Source organism: Giraffa tippelskirchi, chromosome 4 (genome assembly GCF_054371585.1).
Source record: "Giraffa tippelskirchi isolate mGirTip1 chromosome 4, T2T-mGirTip1v1.2.pri, whole genome shotgun sequence".
NCBI classification, from domain to species: domain Eukaryota; kingdom Metazoa; phylum Chordata; class Mammalia; order Artiodactyla; family Giraffidae; genus Giraffa; species Giraffa tippelskirchi.
The window spans coordinates 4,385,808-4,404,226 of record NC_137278.1 but is presented as its reverse complement, the minus strand read 5'-3'; the positions used below and the strand labels follow the sequence as shown (position 1 = coordinate 4,404,226).

Sequence of the window (18,419 nt, the reverse complement as noted above, 5' to 3'; positions counted from 1 at the left end):
GCCACGCCTGGGTCACCATGTCTTGCCTCTGCACCAGTTACTGAGGCTAGGGGATTCTGATGCTCTGATTGGTCAGGCCTGACCCCTGGCCCCTCATTGGAGGGAGCTTGGTTGGAATCAGTCTCCACGATCTATATGAGCTGATGGTAGAAAAGATGTGGAAAGAAGGGTTCTGGCCCAGAAGGATGAGAACAGAACACATCAGCAGGCAAAAACAGCAAGTGTCCAGCACAGCAGAGTTTCCTAACCCAGAAAATGTGCTTGTCCCCTTGTGTCTGGCTTGTTTCACTTAGCATAATGTACTTGAGAGTCATCTATGCTGTAGTGTGGATCAGAATTCCTTTCCTTCTTAAGGCTAAGTAATAGTCCAAACTATATCACATTTTGTTTATCCATTCAGAATAGTCGTATGGGTTGCTTCCACCTTTTGGCTATTGTGAACAGTGCTGCTATGAACATGGCTGTGCAAGTATCTGCTTGAGTCCCTGCTTTCAATCCTTTTGCATATATACCCACAAGTGGAATTTTGCTGGACCACGTGGGAATTCTATGTTTATTTTTTTTAACTGCCATGTGTTTCCCACGGTGTCCGCCACCACACTTTTGTGTGATTTTTCCTCTGCTTTTTTTCACCATTCTACCTGGTAAAATACCTACTTGTTCATCAAAGCTCGATGCAGCATCCTCTCTTTGGTAAGCTTTCCTGCCTCCCTGGCCTCAAACAGTATGTACCACTCTGTTATCGGAAATGCATTTCTGTTCCTCAGCCCTCAAAACCTGGAATGTGGCACTAGAGACACACTGGAAAGTCACTCATGGGCCAGATTGACTAATTATCCGTACATCTTCCTTCTTCCTGCATTGAAATAACACCCAAGTCAGTCTCTGAAGGCAAGGCAAGGTTCTCCAAGACTGCCTGCAGTGCAGAGTCCCTGCTCTGTGGTCACTAGACTGGCCCATTTTGGTCACCAGTGTCTTGAAGAGAGCATGGTGTCCAGGAGGAGCCCCGGCCAGGAATCGCCCAGGCATTTAGTCACACCTTTGTTCCCAGTGCTCTTTCCTTCTGGGACTGCTGTTCCTTCATCTGTAAATAGGATGTTACAGCAGTAACCAGCATTCTGGGATTCTCAGGGTATGTTCTGCCTCTATGTCAATTCCATCCCATCATCATTAAAACCCTGTGCAGCCTAGTGTTCATAGCAGCACTATTTAGCCAAGATCTGGAAGCAACCTAGTTGTCATGGACAGATGAATGGATAGAGAACATGTGGTATATATACATATATGTATATATATATATATGTATGTTAGTGTTAGTTGCTCAGTCGTGTCTGACTGTTTTTGACCCCGTGGACTGTAGCCTGCCAGGCTCTTCTGTCCATGGAATCCTCCAGGCAAGAATACTGGGGTGGATTGCCATTCCCTTCTCCAAGGGATCTTCCCAACCCATATATATATATATATATATATATACACACACACAAGGGAATATTCAATTCAGTTCAGCTCAGTTCAGTCGCTCAGTCGTGTCCGACTCTTTGCAATCCCATGAATTCAGCACGCCAGGCCTCCCTGTCCATCACCAATTCTCTGAGTCCACCCAAACCCATGTCCATCGAGTCAGTGATGCCATCCAACCATCTCATCCCCTGTCCATCCCCTTTACCTCCTGCCCCCAATCCTTCCCAGCATCAGGGTCTTTTCCAATGAGTCAACTCTTCGCATGAGGTGGCCAAAGTATTGGAGTTTCAGCTTCAACATCAGTCCTTCCAATGAACATCCGGGACTGATCTCCTTTAGGATGGACTGGTTGGATCTCCTTGCAGTCCAAGGGACTCTCAAGAGTCTTCTCCAACACCACAGTTCAAAAGCATCAATTCTGCGGCACTCAGCTTTCTTCACCGTCCAAATCTCACATCCATACATGACCACTGGAAAAACCATAGCCTTGACTAGACGGACCTTTGTTGGCAAAGTAATGTCTCTGCTTTTAAATATGCTATCTAGGTTGGCTGTAACCTTCCTTCCAAGGAGTAAGCGTCTTTTAATTTCATGGCTGAAATCACCATCAGCAGTGATTTTGGAGCCCCCAAAAATAAAGTCTGACACTGTTTCCATTGTTTCCCCATCTATTTGCCATGAAGTGATGGGACCAGATGCCATGATCTTAGTTTTCTGAACGTTGAGCTTTAAGCCAACTTTTTCACTCTCCTCTTTCACTTTCATCAAGAGGCTCTTTAGTTCTTCCTCACTTTCTGCCATAAGGGTGGTGTCATCTGCATATCTGAGGTTATTGATATTTCTCCCGGCAATCCTGATTCCAGCTTGTGCTTCTTCCAGCCCAGCGTTTCTCATGATGTACTCTGCATATAAGTTAAATAAGCCGGGTGACAATATACAGCCTTGACGTACTCCTTTTCCTATTTGGAACCAGTCTGTTGTTCCATGTCCAGTTCTAACTGTTGCTTCCTGACAAGGGAATATTACTCGGCAATAAAAAAAGAATGAAATAATGCAATTTGCAGCAACATGGATGGACCTATGGATTATCATACTAAGTGAATAAGTCAGGCAGAGAAAGACAAATATATGATATCACTTATATGTGGAATCTAAAATAGGATACAAATGGACTTATTTATAAAACAGAAACAGACTCCCAGACATTGAAAGCAAACCTATGGTTACCAAAGGGGAAAGGGGATAGAGGAGGCATAAATTAGGAGTCTTTAGCAGATACACACTACGATACATAAAACAGATAAACAGCAATGCCTTATTGTATAGCCCAGGGAACTATAATCAATATCCTGTAATAAACCATAATGGAAAAAATTATGAAAAAGAATATGTATATATTATATGTGTACAACTGATTCACTTTGCCATACATGAGAAAGTAGCACAATATTGTAAATCAAACACTCTGCAGGGAGCAGGCAACTTACCTCGCTGAGCCACAGAGAGGTGAACTGACCTCCCTAAGTTCACACAACTTTTTCACAGCAAGGCTTGGCCTGGATTCTTAACTGGTGTGCTTGTATTTAGAAATACAAGGGACTTCTGTGGTGGTTCAGTGGTTGAGACGTTGTGCTTCTATTGCAGGGTGTATGGTTTTGATCCCTGGTCAGGGAACTAAGATCTTGCATGCTGTGGGAGGGGGTGCAGCTAAAAATTTTATTAAAAAAAAATGAAATATTAGAACACAGCACCTTAGCAATCATTTGGTTCGAAGCCCTTCTTTGAAACAGGAAAACAGAAGTTCAGAGAGGTGAAGAAATCTTCAGAAGGTCACACAGCAGGGTGTGACCAGACCAAAGCCAGGTCTGAGCCGGCCAGCACTCCCTATCCAGTGCTCTTTCTTCAGGTAGTGTGCAACCTCCCATAATGTCTGGTCCTGGGGCTGTATGGCTCTACATACAATGGAAAAGCTTAAGCCAGCCGGGCTCAGAAAGAACATCCACTACCATCGAGCTTTCAATATAAAAATCTTAAATCGCTATTAAGCTGAGTGGCTACAATTCCAGGGAAAGGACGTGATGAGGTGCTGGCTATATCTTCTGTGATGGTAAATGGGCTTTGCATATGCAAATTGAATGGATTTTAAAATGGTATTTAATGACAATTTTCGTAGCGGACGTTAACATTAATTGCACAGAAATGAAAATGCTGCATTAGGTTGCTGTTAGCAGCAAATATCGTGGCCATAAAGCTTTATCTTTATCAACAGCGGCCCTTTCTGATGTGACAGGGCAGCTCAGCAAATTGCGAGCAAAAGGGCTTTTATGGAACAAAAATACCCCCCAAAGCAGGCCCAAATCGGCATCAATTTCGCTTTATTTCTTCGTAAATGGAGGTTAAATGGCTGCTGGAAAAGCTTTTACTGCAACGCCCGACCTGCCTGCGAAGCCCCTCAACCTTCCAATATCCGTGCAAGAAACAGTTACAAAATCATCACCCCCTCTCGTAATGGGGCTATTACTTTAAAGTTATGGGACCGAGACCCATTCTCTAATGATCACCTTTTACAAGCCTTGATTGTATTTATTTCTTTACTTTAAAAGCATGTTAGAAAACAAATCCGATTACACCCGACTACCCGAGGAGTGGTCGGGGAGATTTGGTCCAATAAAGAAAGAAGCAAAGAAAACAAATGACTACTATTTACTCACAAGTTCAGATATGTTAAAAAATAAAGTTCCACTTCAGACTGAACACACGAGAGGCCTACTCTAAGCTAGGGATGCTGTGTTTGCGGGTTTAACTGCTGCGTGAGAGAACACTCTGATCACAGCTCTGCCCCACCCCCGCCTCCCCACCCCCGCCTCCCCCAGTATCAAATCCTCTGGCCTTTTATACATTTGATGATGGACAAAATAACTAGACGTGAGGGGCCGCGTGCACCTCCACCCGCCCGCTCATTCGACCTCTCAACGCCAGACAGGGTCAAACCCTGAATCTGGGATTATTCAATTATTTCCTTTCCAGTTAGCTGATTTGGTTTCCAATCCACACCAATTTGTTACAGATTGTCCCTAAATCAGAAAGGTACACTTCGATCCACACGCCTCAGGCTAGAAGGAAGTGGACACCTAAGCAATTATCTGGCAAAGGATGCCCATGAGGACACGTGATCACAAGTAGGTGTCGAGGCCAAATCAACCCTCAGAGGTGTTTGTTTGGCTCAGGCCATGATTTAAAAAATCAAAATTTCAGGACTTCCCTGGTGGTCCAGTGGTTAAGACTCCATGCTGCCAATGCAGGGGCTGCAGGTTTGATCCCTGATGGGGAACTAAGGTCCCACATGCTGCAGAGCTCAGCCAGAGAAGTTTGAATGACTTTCCACATTAAAAAAAAAAATCAGGAGCTCTCATATAAAAACAGGTAGTTTAGTAGCTAAGTTGTGTCCAACTCTTTGCAATCCCATGGACTATAGCCCACCAGGCTCCTCTGTCCATAGAATTTTCCAGGCAAGAATACTGGAGTGGGTGGCCATTCCCTTCTCTGGGGGATCTTCCCCACCCAGGAATTGAACCCGGGTCTCCTGCGTTGCAGACAGATTCTTTACCAACTGAGCCACCAGGAAAAAGTCAGAAGCCCAGGCATCCTGGGTCTGCACTCCTGCCTGCACTCTCCGGGGGCTGGGGCTCAGCAGCAGGGCTCACTGCAGGCAGAATCCACGGGTGCCCTTCTGTCTATCCTAGCCTTCACCCAGCCTGGCTTCTCTCATTTTCGTGACCCGTCTGGTCCCAGCAGGCACTGAGTTGGCAGCTGCCGGTCATCTTGCCTGTTTAGCCACCTCTTTTTTATCCTCTGATAATAGGAGCCACCATGAACAGAAGCTGCTGTGAACTGAACTTAAATGTGGCAGCTATCTGCACACGTAACTGCTGATGAATCCTACGAGGAGGATTCCCTTCATGTGTGTGCACTCAGTCGTGTCCGACTCTTTACGACCCCACGCACTGCAGCCCACCAGGCTCCTCTGTCCATGGGCTTCTCCAGGCAAGAATACTGGGGTGGGTTGCCATTTCCTCCTCCGGGGGATCTTCCTGACGCAGGGATCGAACCCCAGTCTCTTGTGTTTTCTGCATTGGCAGGCGGGTCCTTTACCACTCAGGCACCTGGGAAGCTGGAAAGGGAGGATTCAGGCACTCCCCGAGGCTACACAATGGCAGAGCCTGGATTTGCACCCTGGCTGGCTGGCGGGCTTTGAAGAGCAAACCTCTAGGATCAGGCAGCTGGAAAGACCATGTGCATCCTCGCTCTGCTGTTTCACTGTCAAACTCAGGATCCAAGAGAGGGAAGGATTTTAAATTCTTGTTACATGTAAGGTCATAACACAGATCTCAAAGCATGCTGTGACCCCAGGTCCATTAATAGATAAACAGATACATCTGGAGGCCAAAAATGTAACCATTAAAGAAGGGCTTAATTATTGATGCGTCTTAATAAGTGTTTGCAAATGTTCACATGCCCTCGGCACATCTTAATTGTTACTGCTCCTAATTGGTCCAACATTTTCAATTATGATAAGACAAGGATGGCCGGGGGGTGGGGGTGGGGTGTGAGGAATGCTGGGCAGCAGCTGGTGCTCCGGGCAGATTCTGAGTGCCCAGGGCTCTGCCTTCATGGATGCTAGTGGGGGGATCCATCATTCAGTCAATGAGCAAACAGCCCCCTGCGTGCCAGTATCTGACATGGGCCAGGTGGAAGTTGGGTAGACCCTGCTTTGAACTAACAGCGGCAACTAGTATTATTGTTACCACTCCATGCCTGACATTGCTGAGCACCTCAGAGGCCTCCTCTCCTTGAATAACTGAACAGCTCAGTGAGTACAACTCTTAGAACCCCATCGTACAGAAGAAGAGACAGAGGGTCAGAGAGAAGTCATTTGCCCCCGGCTGCTCTGTAGTGGAATGGAGGTTAGTCTGGCCCCACTACCTGTGATGGTGACCACGGCACTGAGCTGCCTCCCCAACAGAGATAAGGATGGAGGTGACATGGGTAGAGATGCTACCCAAATTTTTCCCACACGAGAGGTGTGCTGAGACAGAGTATATATGAAGAAGGCCATCTTGTCTGGATTTTCCTTAAAGTTTTAAACATAATCTGTGTGTGTGGTCAGTCACTCAGTCATGTCTGACTATTTTGCAAGCCCATGGACTGTAGCCCATCAAGCTCCTCTCTCCATATGATCTCCCAGGCAAGAATACTGGAGTGGGTTGCCATTTCCTACTCTGGGGGATCTTCCCGACCCAAGGATCGAACCCAAGTCTCCTGAGTCTCCTGCGTTGGCAGGAGGATTCTTCACCACTGCGCCACCTGGGAAGCATCAGAAGAGCCCAGTGAACTTCCCTTTGGAGATCTCACTTCCCTTCCCTTCCCCTTCGCCTTCGCCCGCCTCCCCGTAAACAAGCTCTGTGATGGGGCATCCAGCACTGCCCTGCACGGGATGCTCCAGGCCTACTTCGTCCTCTCCCGCCCCAGCATCCCTGGTGCCGACCCCCGTGCCTTTGCTGAAAAGCCCTCAGTAAATATTGGCTGAAGGAATGTACGAGCACATGGCCACATTGAAGTCTGACTATGAAGCCAGTAGCAACTTGGTAGAACTCTTACCTCATCCACCAATTGGCGGAGCCTGGTGGGCTGCCAGCTATGGGGTCGCACAGAGTCGGACACGACTGAAGCGACTTAGCAGTAGCAGTAGCAGCAGACTCCCTCCAATCCAGGTGCTGAAAGCGTTCAGACCGCGGGAAAACAAGAAACGCGAAAGACAGGGAACGCTGCCAGCCCACCCTCCCGTCCGCGGCCGCTGCTCGCCCAGCTATCAGATGCATCATCAGCCTGACACTGACAAATGTGAAGGATGGGGGAAGTTTTTCAGGCTGTTAAAAAAATGTTTGCTGCCTGACAGGTTTTTTTTGAATCTCTCTGCCAAGCTGATTTATTTTACAAATTTACAAGGGGCCCATCAATCACTCTGGGTTATTTTGTTTCTCCCAGAGCTGACGGCCAAAATCCAAGCCACCCACCCAAACTCCTATGAAACAATAATAAGCCCCTTCCCAAGCACCTGTCCTGGGGATCTGAGACGGGTTTTGAATGGAAAGACCAGCTCTGGGTATTATCACTGGCCAAAACTCGGCAGAGTGAAACCAGGCTGACCACAAGGGGGAGCATGTGGACCTCACAAGGACCCCGGCACCTGGGAGCTGGCCCGAAAGGGTCATCCTGCCAGGCAACCGGCCCCCCATCCACCAATCTGCTCCCCAGCGCTGACTGGAACTGTAGTTAAATAGTCTCCTGCTTCTTCATCGGGTGCTCAGGTCCTGGAGGGTAAGGGCCTTGTCAGTTTCGTCCACCACTCTATCACTGGAGCCTGGACCATAGTAGGCTCTCAGTAAATTTTGCTGGAGAAATGTGGTCCAGGGCCTTTTAAGGCTTTGAGACAGTATTCACAGTGAGGAGGAAGTTGATTTGAGATCCAGAGATGAGATGGTACAACCAGAGATTCCTGTATCATTTAGCCAACAGTGGTCTCCAACATTCTTGGCACCAGGGACGGGTTTCGTGGAAGATCATTTTTCCAGGGACCGGGGTGTAGGGGATGGTTTCAGGATGATTCAGACGAATTACATTTATTGTGTACTTTATTTCTATTATTATTTTATCAGATCATCAAGCACTAGATCCCAGAGTTTGGAAACCCCTGATTTAGCAGACTGCTGTCTTCCCCTATAGTGGATGCTATGAATCCACATTGCAGTGATGCTTCCTCAAAGACCGAATGTGTTCCTTGGCTGCATTAATAGAGGTAGCAGGTCCAGAACGAGGGAGGTGAACTTCCTATACTCTTCTGCCACTCAGGTCAGTCTTGTAGCATCATTTTAAAATGTGAGCCATCACAGATTCAGGGGAAGGCCTATAACCAGAGGAGTGTCCAGAGAGGAGACATCAGCCTGGGACAAAGGCAGGGAGATCACTGTGTCAGAGAACATGGCAGGAAATGAAGTCTTCCCCAGCTGCATGAGAAAAGATTTAGACGGTCCTCAATACCCTGAGGCCCTGCTATGAGGACAGTGGAGGGGCTTTGCTCTCAGGAGTTTCAGAAAACAAAGCAAGGACCAGCATATGTATGTGTGTCTGGGGTCAGTCCCAGCAGCTAACATTTGCAGAGCCCTCGCTCAGCAGCCGATGGATATAACGTTGAGTGCTTTACATGCAATATCTCGTTAAATCCTCACGATTCTGTCAAGTTTGGACCATTATCCCCATTTTACAGATGTGGAAACTGAGGCCCAGAGACTCACTTGTCCAAGGCCACACAGCCAGTCAGTCGTTGTGAGGCAGGATTCGCGCCACATTTCCTTCCGAGCCACTGTCCATGTCCGCAGCAGGCTGAACTCTTCCAGGAGGCAGAGGCAGGCCTCCCGGCGTGGAGGGGAGTCCTCCCAGCAGGATGGCATCTCTGAACAACAGCCGAGGCCAAGGACCACTCGCTGGGGGCTGGCTTTCCGCGGAATAACTCGGTTCATCCTCACTGAACCCTGGCACCTGCATTCACCCTTGAGGAACTAAGGCATGAGGGGAGGTCGCGTCCCTCCACAGGTGGTGAGTGGAGGCGTGTTCACTCCAGGACCTTCACACTCAGCAGCCAGAAATGATTCTCACAAAAGGTGGAGGTGTTGGCTGGCTCATCACAGCCTGGCTGGGGCCGGGGACACCCCACACTGGACCCGACGGGTGCCTCCTGCTCAGAACCGGCCTGCTTCCCTGGGCCTGACCTGGAGGCAGCTCTGCTAAAGATGGGCCCAGGCGGGCAGGGAGAGCCCGGGACCTTGTGATCTGAGGGTCACACTCTGTCCCTCCTCCTCTCCTGGAAGCCCAGCCTCTCGGGGGACCCCCTGCCCGACTCCTCCTGCTCCATCGCCTCCCATCTCCCCAAACTCCCGCTCACTCGCTCCTTCCTCCAAGGCGGCTTTGTTGCCAGGGCCCAAAGGAGACATTTTTCATGCTTTGCCTTTTTTCCCCTCTCGTCTCTCCTGCGGCCCAGACAAAGATTTATTCCCGGCCCGAGGCTCCCGGCATCCAGAGCAGACAGGGCTCCGGGAGGCGCTGATGGGCCCATAATGGATAGGACCGCCGTCCCCCAGGGGCCTGTCCCGCCCAAACCCCATCCATCAGGAGCAGCTTAGTGCTGGGGTCAGCGCTAACGAGGCCGGGCCGCTCCCCCTCGGGGCCTCCCCAGTCGCATCTCACAGGCTTCGGCTCCTGCTTTGATTTTTCCAGAGCCGGGCCTCACCCTCCCAGTTCTGGGGGCGAAGTGTAGGGAGTGGGCTCAGTGCCCAGCCCGGTGGAGGGCCCCGCGTCCTCACCTCTGCACACCTCCAGCCTTGACATAATTAGCGGGGTGGCTGGGGTGCAGCTGCTCTGCCCCTCCCATGACACGGTGTCCCCTGGACACAGGCGTGGGGAAGCTGGTACTATGGGGGAGCCGGCCAGCACCACCTGGGGTCACAGCAAGAACCAGGCCTCAAGCCTGACACATCATTCCTGTCCTTGCTGAAACCGGAAGCCCAAGAATCCGTAGGATGCTAAGGACCAGCTCAGGCCCCTTTGCAGGCCACGTGGAGGTGGCCAGCCATTCATGCCGAAACCCTTGGCGCCCTGCACTCATTCTGATGAATAGTAATGCCGGCTTCTGGTTCTGCAGCTTCTGTGAGGCCAGGTGCCTCCTCTTACGTGACCCTCAGAGCAGCCCTTTAAGTAACGACTGTTTTTTTTCCTGGACACACTGCAAAGCTTGAAGGATCTTAGGTCCCTGACCAGGGATCGACCTCGGACCTTGGCAAGTAAGAGTGCTGAGTCCTAACCACTGGACTGCCAGGGAATTCCTAGATAGTGACTCTCTTATCCCTGTATTACAGATAAGACTCTCTTATCCCCGAGGCCCAGACACGTTTGTCCAGGATTGTGTGGCCAGAAAGTGGTCACGCTGGGGTTTCATCTCAAGGGCCACGTTGTTGCCTCCATCCTACGCTGCATGTTCATCCAGTGCCCACCCTTGCGGGACGTCACACTGGGTATTTGGGATACAGAGAGGAAGGAAGGAAGACGCAAAATAAAGCAGGCGGTGAATGGGCAAAATGGCAATGCAGCCAGTACATGTCGCTTCTGGGTGGGCAGAGGAGAGGGGAACAGAGGGCCCAGGGGGACTTTGGGTCATACCTGATTTTGCTCACTGCTACCTCCAGTGCCTGGGATGTAGCAGGTGCTCATAAATGCTTGCTGACTGACTGAAACAGAAAGAATAGACAGGGACCTCCCTGGTGGTCCAGCGGCTAAGATTCCTAGTTCCCAGAACAGAGGGCCTGGCTTCTATCCCTGGTCAGGGAACTAGATCCCACATGCCGCAACTGAAGATCCCGCGTGCCTGCAACTCGACCTGATGCAGCCAAATAAATTAATAATTCAAAATGCCAATATTTCTTTTTTAAAAAAATTTATTTGTTTGACTGCATAGGAGTCTTAGTTGCGACATGCAGGATCTTTAATTAAGCCATGTGGGATCTAGTTACCTGACCAGGGATTGAACCCGGACATCCTGCATTGGGAGCGCAGAGTCTTAGCCACTGGACCACCAGGGAAGTCCCAAAATGCCAATATTAAAAAAAAAAAAAGAATAGACAACTTGATGGCATGATGGTGATCCATCCCTGATTTGGAGAACAGCCAATATTCTAAGGCTGGAGAGCACAGACCACCAGCCCTTCCCTGGGCACGACTTGCTGGGCCCTGAGCTTCAGCTGTTATTTCTGGGTTTCTGTAGCCATGGCCACAAACTCACTGGCTTGAAACATGTGGGATGGATTCTTTTTTAATGCGGAGCCCAGAAGCCCAAAGTCAGGCCGCCACAGGGCTGCGCTCCCTCCGAAGGCTCTGGGGAGAATCCTCCTTTGTTCCTTCCAGCTTCTGGCGGCCCCCAGTGTCCTTGGCTTCTGGTTGCTTCACCCCAATCTCTGCCTTGTGCTCACGTGGCCTCCTTCTGTGTGTCTGTATCTTCTTTTCTTTTGTCTCAAATAGAAACTCTTGTCATGGAATACAGGCCTCACCCAAGGAAAGCAGGGTGGTCTGATCTCAAGGTCCTTAATGAATGACCTCTTCAAAGACTCCTTTTCCAAATAAGGTCACATTCCTGGGTTCTGGGGCTTAGAATTAGGACATATCTTTTTGGGGGGGCCACCCACCACTCAACCCACTATAATCACCAAAGCATCTTAACACAAAGTCAGAAAGGTCTGCATTTTAGATACTGGCTTTTGACAAAAACTGGTGGCTCTGATGGGTAAAGAATCCACCTGCAATGTAGGAGACTCAAGTTTGATCTCTGAGTCTGGAACAGTCCCTGTAGAAAAAGGGAATGGCAGGTGACTCCAGTATTTTTACCTGGAGAATCCCATGGACAGAGGAGTTTGGCGGGCTACAGTCCATGGGGGTCACAAACAGTTGGACATGACTGAGTGACTAACACTTTTACTTTGAGAAAACCACCTTCAGTGTTATTATTTTATAATGGCTTCCCCTGGCGTCTTGCTACAGATTATGTTTCGATGAAAAATATAAAAGTGCTTTGTAATCAGTCAAGAGTTGGAATCAGCCAAACAAAATGTGATGGGTGTAAATGCTTTCCTAACAATCAAGCATTTATTTCTGCCAAATTTTTCTTTTGTGTTTTTGAGGAAATTCTCCAAAAAGAAGAAAAAAATAGAGAAATTCAGAAGCTACATAACTAACTGCCATGAATCCACGCTCAAAGTTAACAAATACCCTCGCTTGGTCATTTTTGCTTCTGATCTTTATTATTATTATTGGCTGCACTGGCTCTTCATTGCAGTGCGCAGGCTCTTCGTCCTGGCGTGCAGGCTTCTCTAGTTGGCACTCAGACTTCAGAGTACAAGGGCTCCATATTTTGCATTGCCCTGGGCTTAGTTGCCCCAAGGCATGTGGGATCTTAGTTCCCCAACCAGGTATTGAACTAGAGTCCCCTTAATTGAAAAGCAGATTCTACACCATTCCAGGTTCAATGCATGAGACATGCTCAGGGCTGGGGCAATGGGATGACCCAGAGGGATGGGATGGGGTGGGAGGTGGGAGGGGGGTTCAGGATGGGGAACACATGCAAACCCATGGCTGATTCATGTCAATGTATGGCAAAAACCACTACAATATTGTAAAGTAATTAGCCCCCAGCTAAAATAAATAAATTTATTAAAAAAAAAAAAAGAAAGAAAAGCAGATTCTAAACCACTGGACCAACAGGGAAGTCCCTGAACCTTTACTATTATTATCATTATTCAGTTCAGTTCATTTGCTCAGTCGTGTCCGACTCTTTGCAACCCCATGAACCACAGCACGCCAGGCCTCCCTGTCCATCACCAACTCCTGGAGTTTACCCAAACCCATGTCCATCGAGTCAGTGATGCCATCCAGCCATCTCATCCTCTGTTGTCCCCCTCTCCTCCTGCATCCAATCCTTCCCAGCATCAGGGTCTTTTCCAATGAGTCAACTCTTTGCATCAGGTGGCCAAAGTATTGGTGGCCAAGTATTTCAGCTTCAACATCAGTCCTTCCAAAAAACACCCAGGACTGATCTCCTTTAGGATGGACTGGTTGGATCTCCTTGCAGTCCAAGGGACTCTCAAGAGTCTTCTCCAACACCACAGTTCAAGAGCATCAATTCTTTGGCACTCAGCTTTCTTCACCATCCAACTCTCACATCCATACATGACTACTGGAAAAACCATAGCCTTGACTAGATGGACCTTTGTCAGCAAAGTAATGTCTCTGCTTTTCAATATGCTCTCTAGGTTGGTCATAACTTTCCTTCCAAGGAGTAAGCATCTTTTAATTTCATGGCTGCAATCACCATCTGCAGTGATTTTGGAGCCCCCCCCAAAATAAAGTCTGACACTGTTTCCACTGTTTGCCCACCTATTTGCCATGAAGTGATGGGACCAGATGTCATGATCTTAGTTTTCTGAATGTTGAGCTTTAAGCCAACTTTTTCACTCTCTTCTTTCACTTCCATCAAGAGGCTCTTTAGTTCCTCTTCACTTTCTGCCATAAGGGTGGTGTCATCTGCATATCTGAGGTTATTGATATTTCTCCCGGCAATCTTGATTCCAGCTTGTGCTTCTTCCAGCCCAGCATTTCTCATGATGTACTCTGCATATAAGTTAAATAAGCCGGGTGACAATATACAGCCTTGATGTACTCCTTTTCCTATTTGGAACCAGTCTGTTGTTCCATGTCCAGTTCTAACTGTTGCTTCCTGACCTGCATACAGGTTTCTCAAGAGGCAGGTCAGGTGGTTTGGTATTCCCCTCTCTTTCAGAATTTTCCACAGTTTATGGTGATCCATACAGTCAAAGGCTTTGGCAATATCATTATTAAAGAAACAAAATAAAGCAAATATAAGTGGAAGCCCCTCCTTACCTCTCCTAATCCCACACTCTTCCCTCTGTCCCATGAGGACTATCCTGAGGCTGGAACAGGCTTTCCTCCTAGGTGTTCACGTATTTGCCCTACCCTTAAATGTTCATAAATAATGCATATTATTTAGTATGGTTTCAAGGTGGTGCTAGTAGTAAAGAACCCACCTGCCAATGCAGGAGATGTGGGTTCCATTCCTGGGTCGGGAAGTTCATCTGCAGAAGGAAATGGCAACTCACTCTAGTATCCTTGCCTGGAGAATCCCATGGACAGAAGAGCCTGGCGGGCTACAGTCCATAGGCTCACAAAGAGAGTCAGACGTGACTGAAGTGACTCAGCACATAGGCACGCAAACCATTAAAGTCTCGTTGCATGGCGACTTGCTTTTTCACTCTGCCTGTTTGCGTAAGTCCCTGGGTCCACTGTCCAAATCACCCACGGTGGGCTCATCCTTCTCCCACCACTTGACACCCAGCTTGCTTCTCATTTCTCCCATGATGATGAGGAATGCGGAATTCTTTGGGATCATGGTCCACAAGCAGAGTTTCCACACTGAAGCGGGACCCCCTCAGCTTACACAGACACCCCAGTGGATCTGAAACCGATTGGTGTCATTTCAGGGGCTCCAAAGAGCTCCGGTACCCTAGTCCTTTATGTTTCAGTGCAGAGAATTCAGCAAAAGCAAAGTGGTAGATAAGAAGTGATTCATTAGAACAGGACGCCTGTGAGGCTTCCAAACGAGTGGGTGAGAAATGCCCGTGCCCTGAGAACTTAACTCAGTGGGCCAGTTTTCTAATCAAAGGAAAAGTGGGGAGGGGGAGAAGGCTGTCTTTGTCTTTCTTGAGTAGATGTACATTTCCATCATCAGTTCCTCCTCCAGGTAGGACAGGGAAGTTTACTCACCCCTCCCTAGATGGTCAGGCCAGGACTGTCATAGCACTTTGTAAAAAATATTTTCAGGTCTCGGTACATACAGTGAGGGTCTTTCATTTTGAAAAGTCACCTCCCCATAAAGGATTGTTTTCTATGTGCGCATAGCCTGTTTTTTTTTTGGGGGGGGCGGCGCATTATCTTGATGACACCATTGGGCAGGTTGTAGGCCTTTTTTTCTGCTTTTCTTTTATTGTTTGGGGGGCATGGTGCAAAGAACATGTCTTAGGAGCCACAGAACATGTTTGCGGGGCTGCTAACTCCCTGAGCTCACTGGGCAGGAGGTAGGTCTCACCAACACTCTGTTTAGGAGCAGGTCTGCAGCTTCTGCTGCATGGTTTTGTTGCTAAGCAAGCCTGCTTGGTTTTGTGGTTAAGCAACCCTGCTTTCTCGAGTGATTGTTAACTTATAAGGGTCTCCTACATTTTTCTACTTACAATTCCCTAGTGGGATTAACTATTTAATCATCTATTTCGTCCCTATCAGGTCTGATCTTTCTGCCAGTGCTCTCCTGACCAGCCTCATACTCCCTGGCAGGGATGCCCCAGCTGGTGCTCACCTGTTTCCCCAGATGCCAAGATCCCCCTGCACACAGATTCCCTAGGGGTCTAGAGCGGCAGTCCCCAACATTTTCCAGCACCAGGGACCGCTTTTGTGGAGAACAGTTTTTCCATGGACTGATTGTGGGGTAGAGGGGATGTTTTCGGGATGATTCAAGTGCATTACCTTGATTGTGTACCTTTATTCCTATTATTATTCCATCGACTCCTCCGCAGATCATCAGGCATCAGATCCCGGAGTTTGGGGACCCCTGGTCTAGAGGCTATTTCCTCCATTTGGCTGTGTTGAGCCTTTTCTCTCCAGAGGGGCTCAAGTCACAGCCGGCTGGGTCAGGAGCGGGGTGTGCGGGGTGTGTGTGTGGGGGGAAGTGGCAAGAGCTCTCGAGTTTGCAGCTCAGGCCCTCAAGGCTGGGAGAAGCTTCCTGGAAGCCCGGTCCAGCTTCTCTGCCAATCCTGTCTCTCAGCTGAGCGCCGGTGCGGGGACTGCTAATTGAATTCACCCTTGTGAAAAATGTTAACAAATTGCAAATGACCTCTTAGACAAATTTAGAAGTCAGGAGTGTGCTGCTAACTAAGCCTCCCTCCTCTGTCATTAGCTTTTATGTTGGACCCACAAACAATTAAAAAATAACCGCCAGCCCAGAGGTCCTCTCCTCTAATTAACTCTAAGAGTCCTGCCAGGGAGAGAGGCTGCTCCTCAATTACCACCCCTTCCTCCAGGCTAGTTAGAAAAGACAGGCTGGCAGGCCAAGCGGGGACAATTAAGAAAAAGGCGGTAGGGGTGAGAGGGGGCAAAGAGGCTGCAGGGGTCCCTTGGGATCAGAGCGGATGGCCAGCCTGCCCCAGGCAAGGTGCTGGTGGCTGCTAGGCTGGAGGGGCCTCTGCAAGGAAGAGGCTCAGAGCGGTAGACCCCGCAAAGTGTGCCAGGGACCATGTGGACATCATCCCGCAGGGGGCAGGGCGTTCACCCCGGGGACGATGCAAAGGCCTGGGTCCCGGCCCATGCCTGGTGAGTCAGACTGTCTGTTGGTGGAACCCAGGCATTGCTCTTCTGTCAATAAGCTCTCTGGACGATTCCTATTTATCCACAAGACTGACAGTCTCTGGCCTCAGCAGGATGAGAGAGGAGTTGTCTAGTCGCTTCAGTTCAGTTCAGTTCAGTCGCTCAGTCGTGTCCGACTCTCTGCAACCCCATGAATTGCAGCACGCCAGGCCTCTCTGTCCATCGCCAACTCCCGGAGTCCACCCAAACCCATGTCCATCGAGTCGGTTATGCCATCCAACCATCTCATCCTCTGTCGTCCCCTTCTCCTTCCGCCCCCAATCCTACCCAGCATCAGGGTCTTTTCCAATGAGTCAACTCTTCGCATGAGGTGGCCAAAGTATTGGAGTTTCAGCTTCAACATCAGACCTTCCAATGAACACCCAGGATTGATCTCTTTTAGGATGGATTGATTGGATCTCCTTGCAGTCCAAGGGACTCTCAAGAGTCTTCTCCAACACCACGGTTCAAAAGCATCAATTCTTCGGCACTCAGCTTTATTCACTTAGTCATGTCCAACTCTTTGCGATCCCATGGACTGTAGCCTGCTGGGCTCCTCTCTCCATGGGATTTCCCAGGCAAGAACACTGGAGTGGGTTGCCATTTCCTTCTCCAAGGGCTGTTCCCGACCCAGGAATCCGGCCCACGTCTCCTGCATTGGCAGCAGATTCTTTACCACTGAGCCACCTGGGAAGCCAGAGGGGAGGAGAGACCGTATTAAATGCAGCTTCTGGCTCTAGGGCAGGACTTCTATGGGCTCTGGGCACTTTTGTCTTCATGAGTCCCTTCCTTCATTAAAAAAATAATAGTAATTTAAAGTATTTTATGGCTGTGTTGGTATAAAGATGAATATAATCCAGGCTGTGTTACTTTTATTTTTCCCTTCTGATTTTAAAAGGAATTAGAACATTTTTGATGAGTCTCTAGGAGTGTCCTGGGGCCCAGGCCCAATGAGCAAGTCGGCCCTTGTTTTCCTCTGGAGGCCTCATCATCCCCTTCTTCCTCTAGGGGGGTTTGCTCTCTTCTCCCACCCTGACCCTCCCAGCGCCTCCTTTATGACGGGAACAGAGATGAAGGCAGAAAAAGGATGAACAGCTGGCCTCGAAACCTGAAGACTGTAGACTCAACACAGCTCTCCTGCTCCCTCATTGACCTTGAGCTCATTATTTACCATCTCTGTGGGCCTCCATTTCCCCATCTGTTAAGTGGGACCAATTCTGCCTCCTGCTGTGTCAGAACAATGGTGCGAGTTCATCAGTAAGTTCTTTGGGCTCTTGGGAAGATAGAGAAATACCAAGTAATTTTGTTATTTAAGAGGTGTGGAGCCGGGGCTACACAATCACAGGCCTGCAGAGGCCTGGCAGGCCCGAGGGCAAAGCCGGCCCTGTGTTAAGGCAATAGGGAGTGGTGAGGACTGCATCAAACTCAAGCAAAGGGCGGCAGCTCCAGCCATTTACTGACAGTTGAGAATGTGAGTCCCGTGTTACCAGATGATCTGATGCCTCCTTAAGGAAAGCCAGACACTGGAATTTTAATGTGAGCTTTTCCTTCTGGCTTAAAAATGCATATATTGGTAACAAGAATTTTTAAAGGTGACAGACCAAACTAAGCATGTCTGCAGGCCAGACATGTCTGTTGTTGTTGCTCAGTCACTCAGTCGTGTCCGACTCTGTGACCCCATGGACCGCAACACATCAGGTATCCCTGTCCTTCACCATCTCTCAGACTTTGCTCAAACTCATGTCCATTGAGTCGGTGAGGCCATCCAACCATCTCATCCTCTGCTGTCCCCTTCTCCTTCCGCCTTCAATCTTTCCCAGCATCAGGGTCTTTTCCAATGAGTTGGCTGTTTGTATCAGGTGGCCAAAGGATTGGAGTTTCTGCTTCAGCAT

The 18,419-nt window shown here is 48.9% G+C and overlaps 1 protein-coding gene across 9 annotated transcripts in view; it reads left to right on the top strand.

Moving 5' to 3' along the window:
- Positions 1–18,419, top strand: part of CFAP77 (cilia and flagella associated protein 77) — a 149,290-nt gene that overhangs the window by 87,826 nt on the left and 43,045 nt on the right. The window contains exon 4 of one of the 9 annotated variants that reach the window (XM_081590812.1): positions 5,601–10,811. The exons of the other annotated variants lie outside the window; for them this stretch is intronic. Coding sequence (XP_081446938.1) covers positions 5,601–5,841 — 241 coding nt within the window. The 3' untranslated portion in view covers positions 5,842–10,811. Of the gene's footprint in view, positions 1–5,600; positions 10,812–18,419 lie in introns of those variants that run through there. 9 annotated transcript variants of the gene reach the window in all.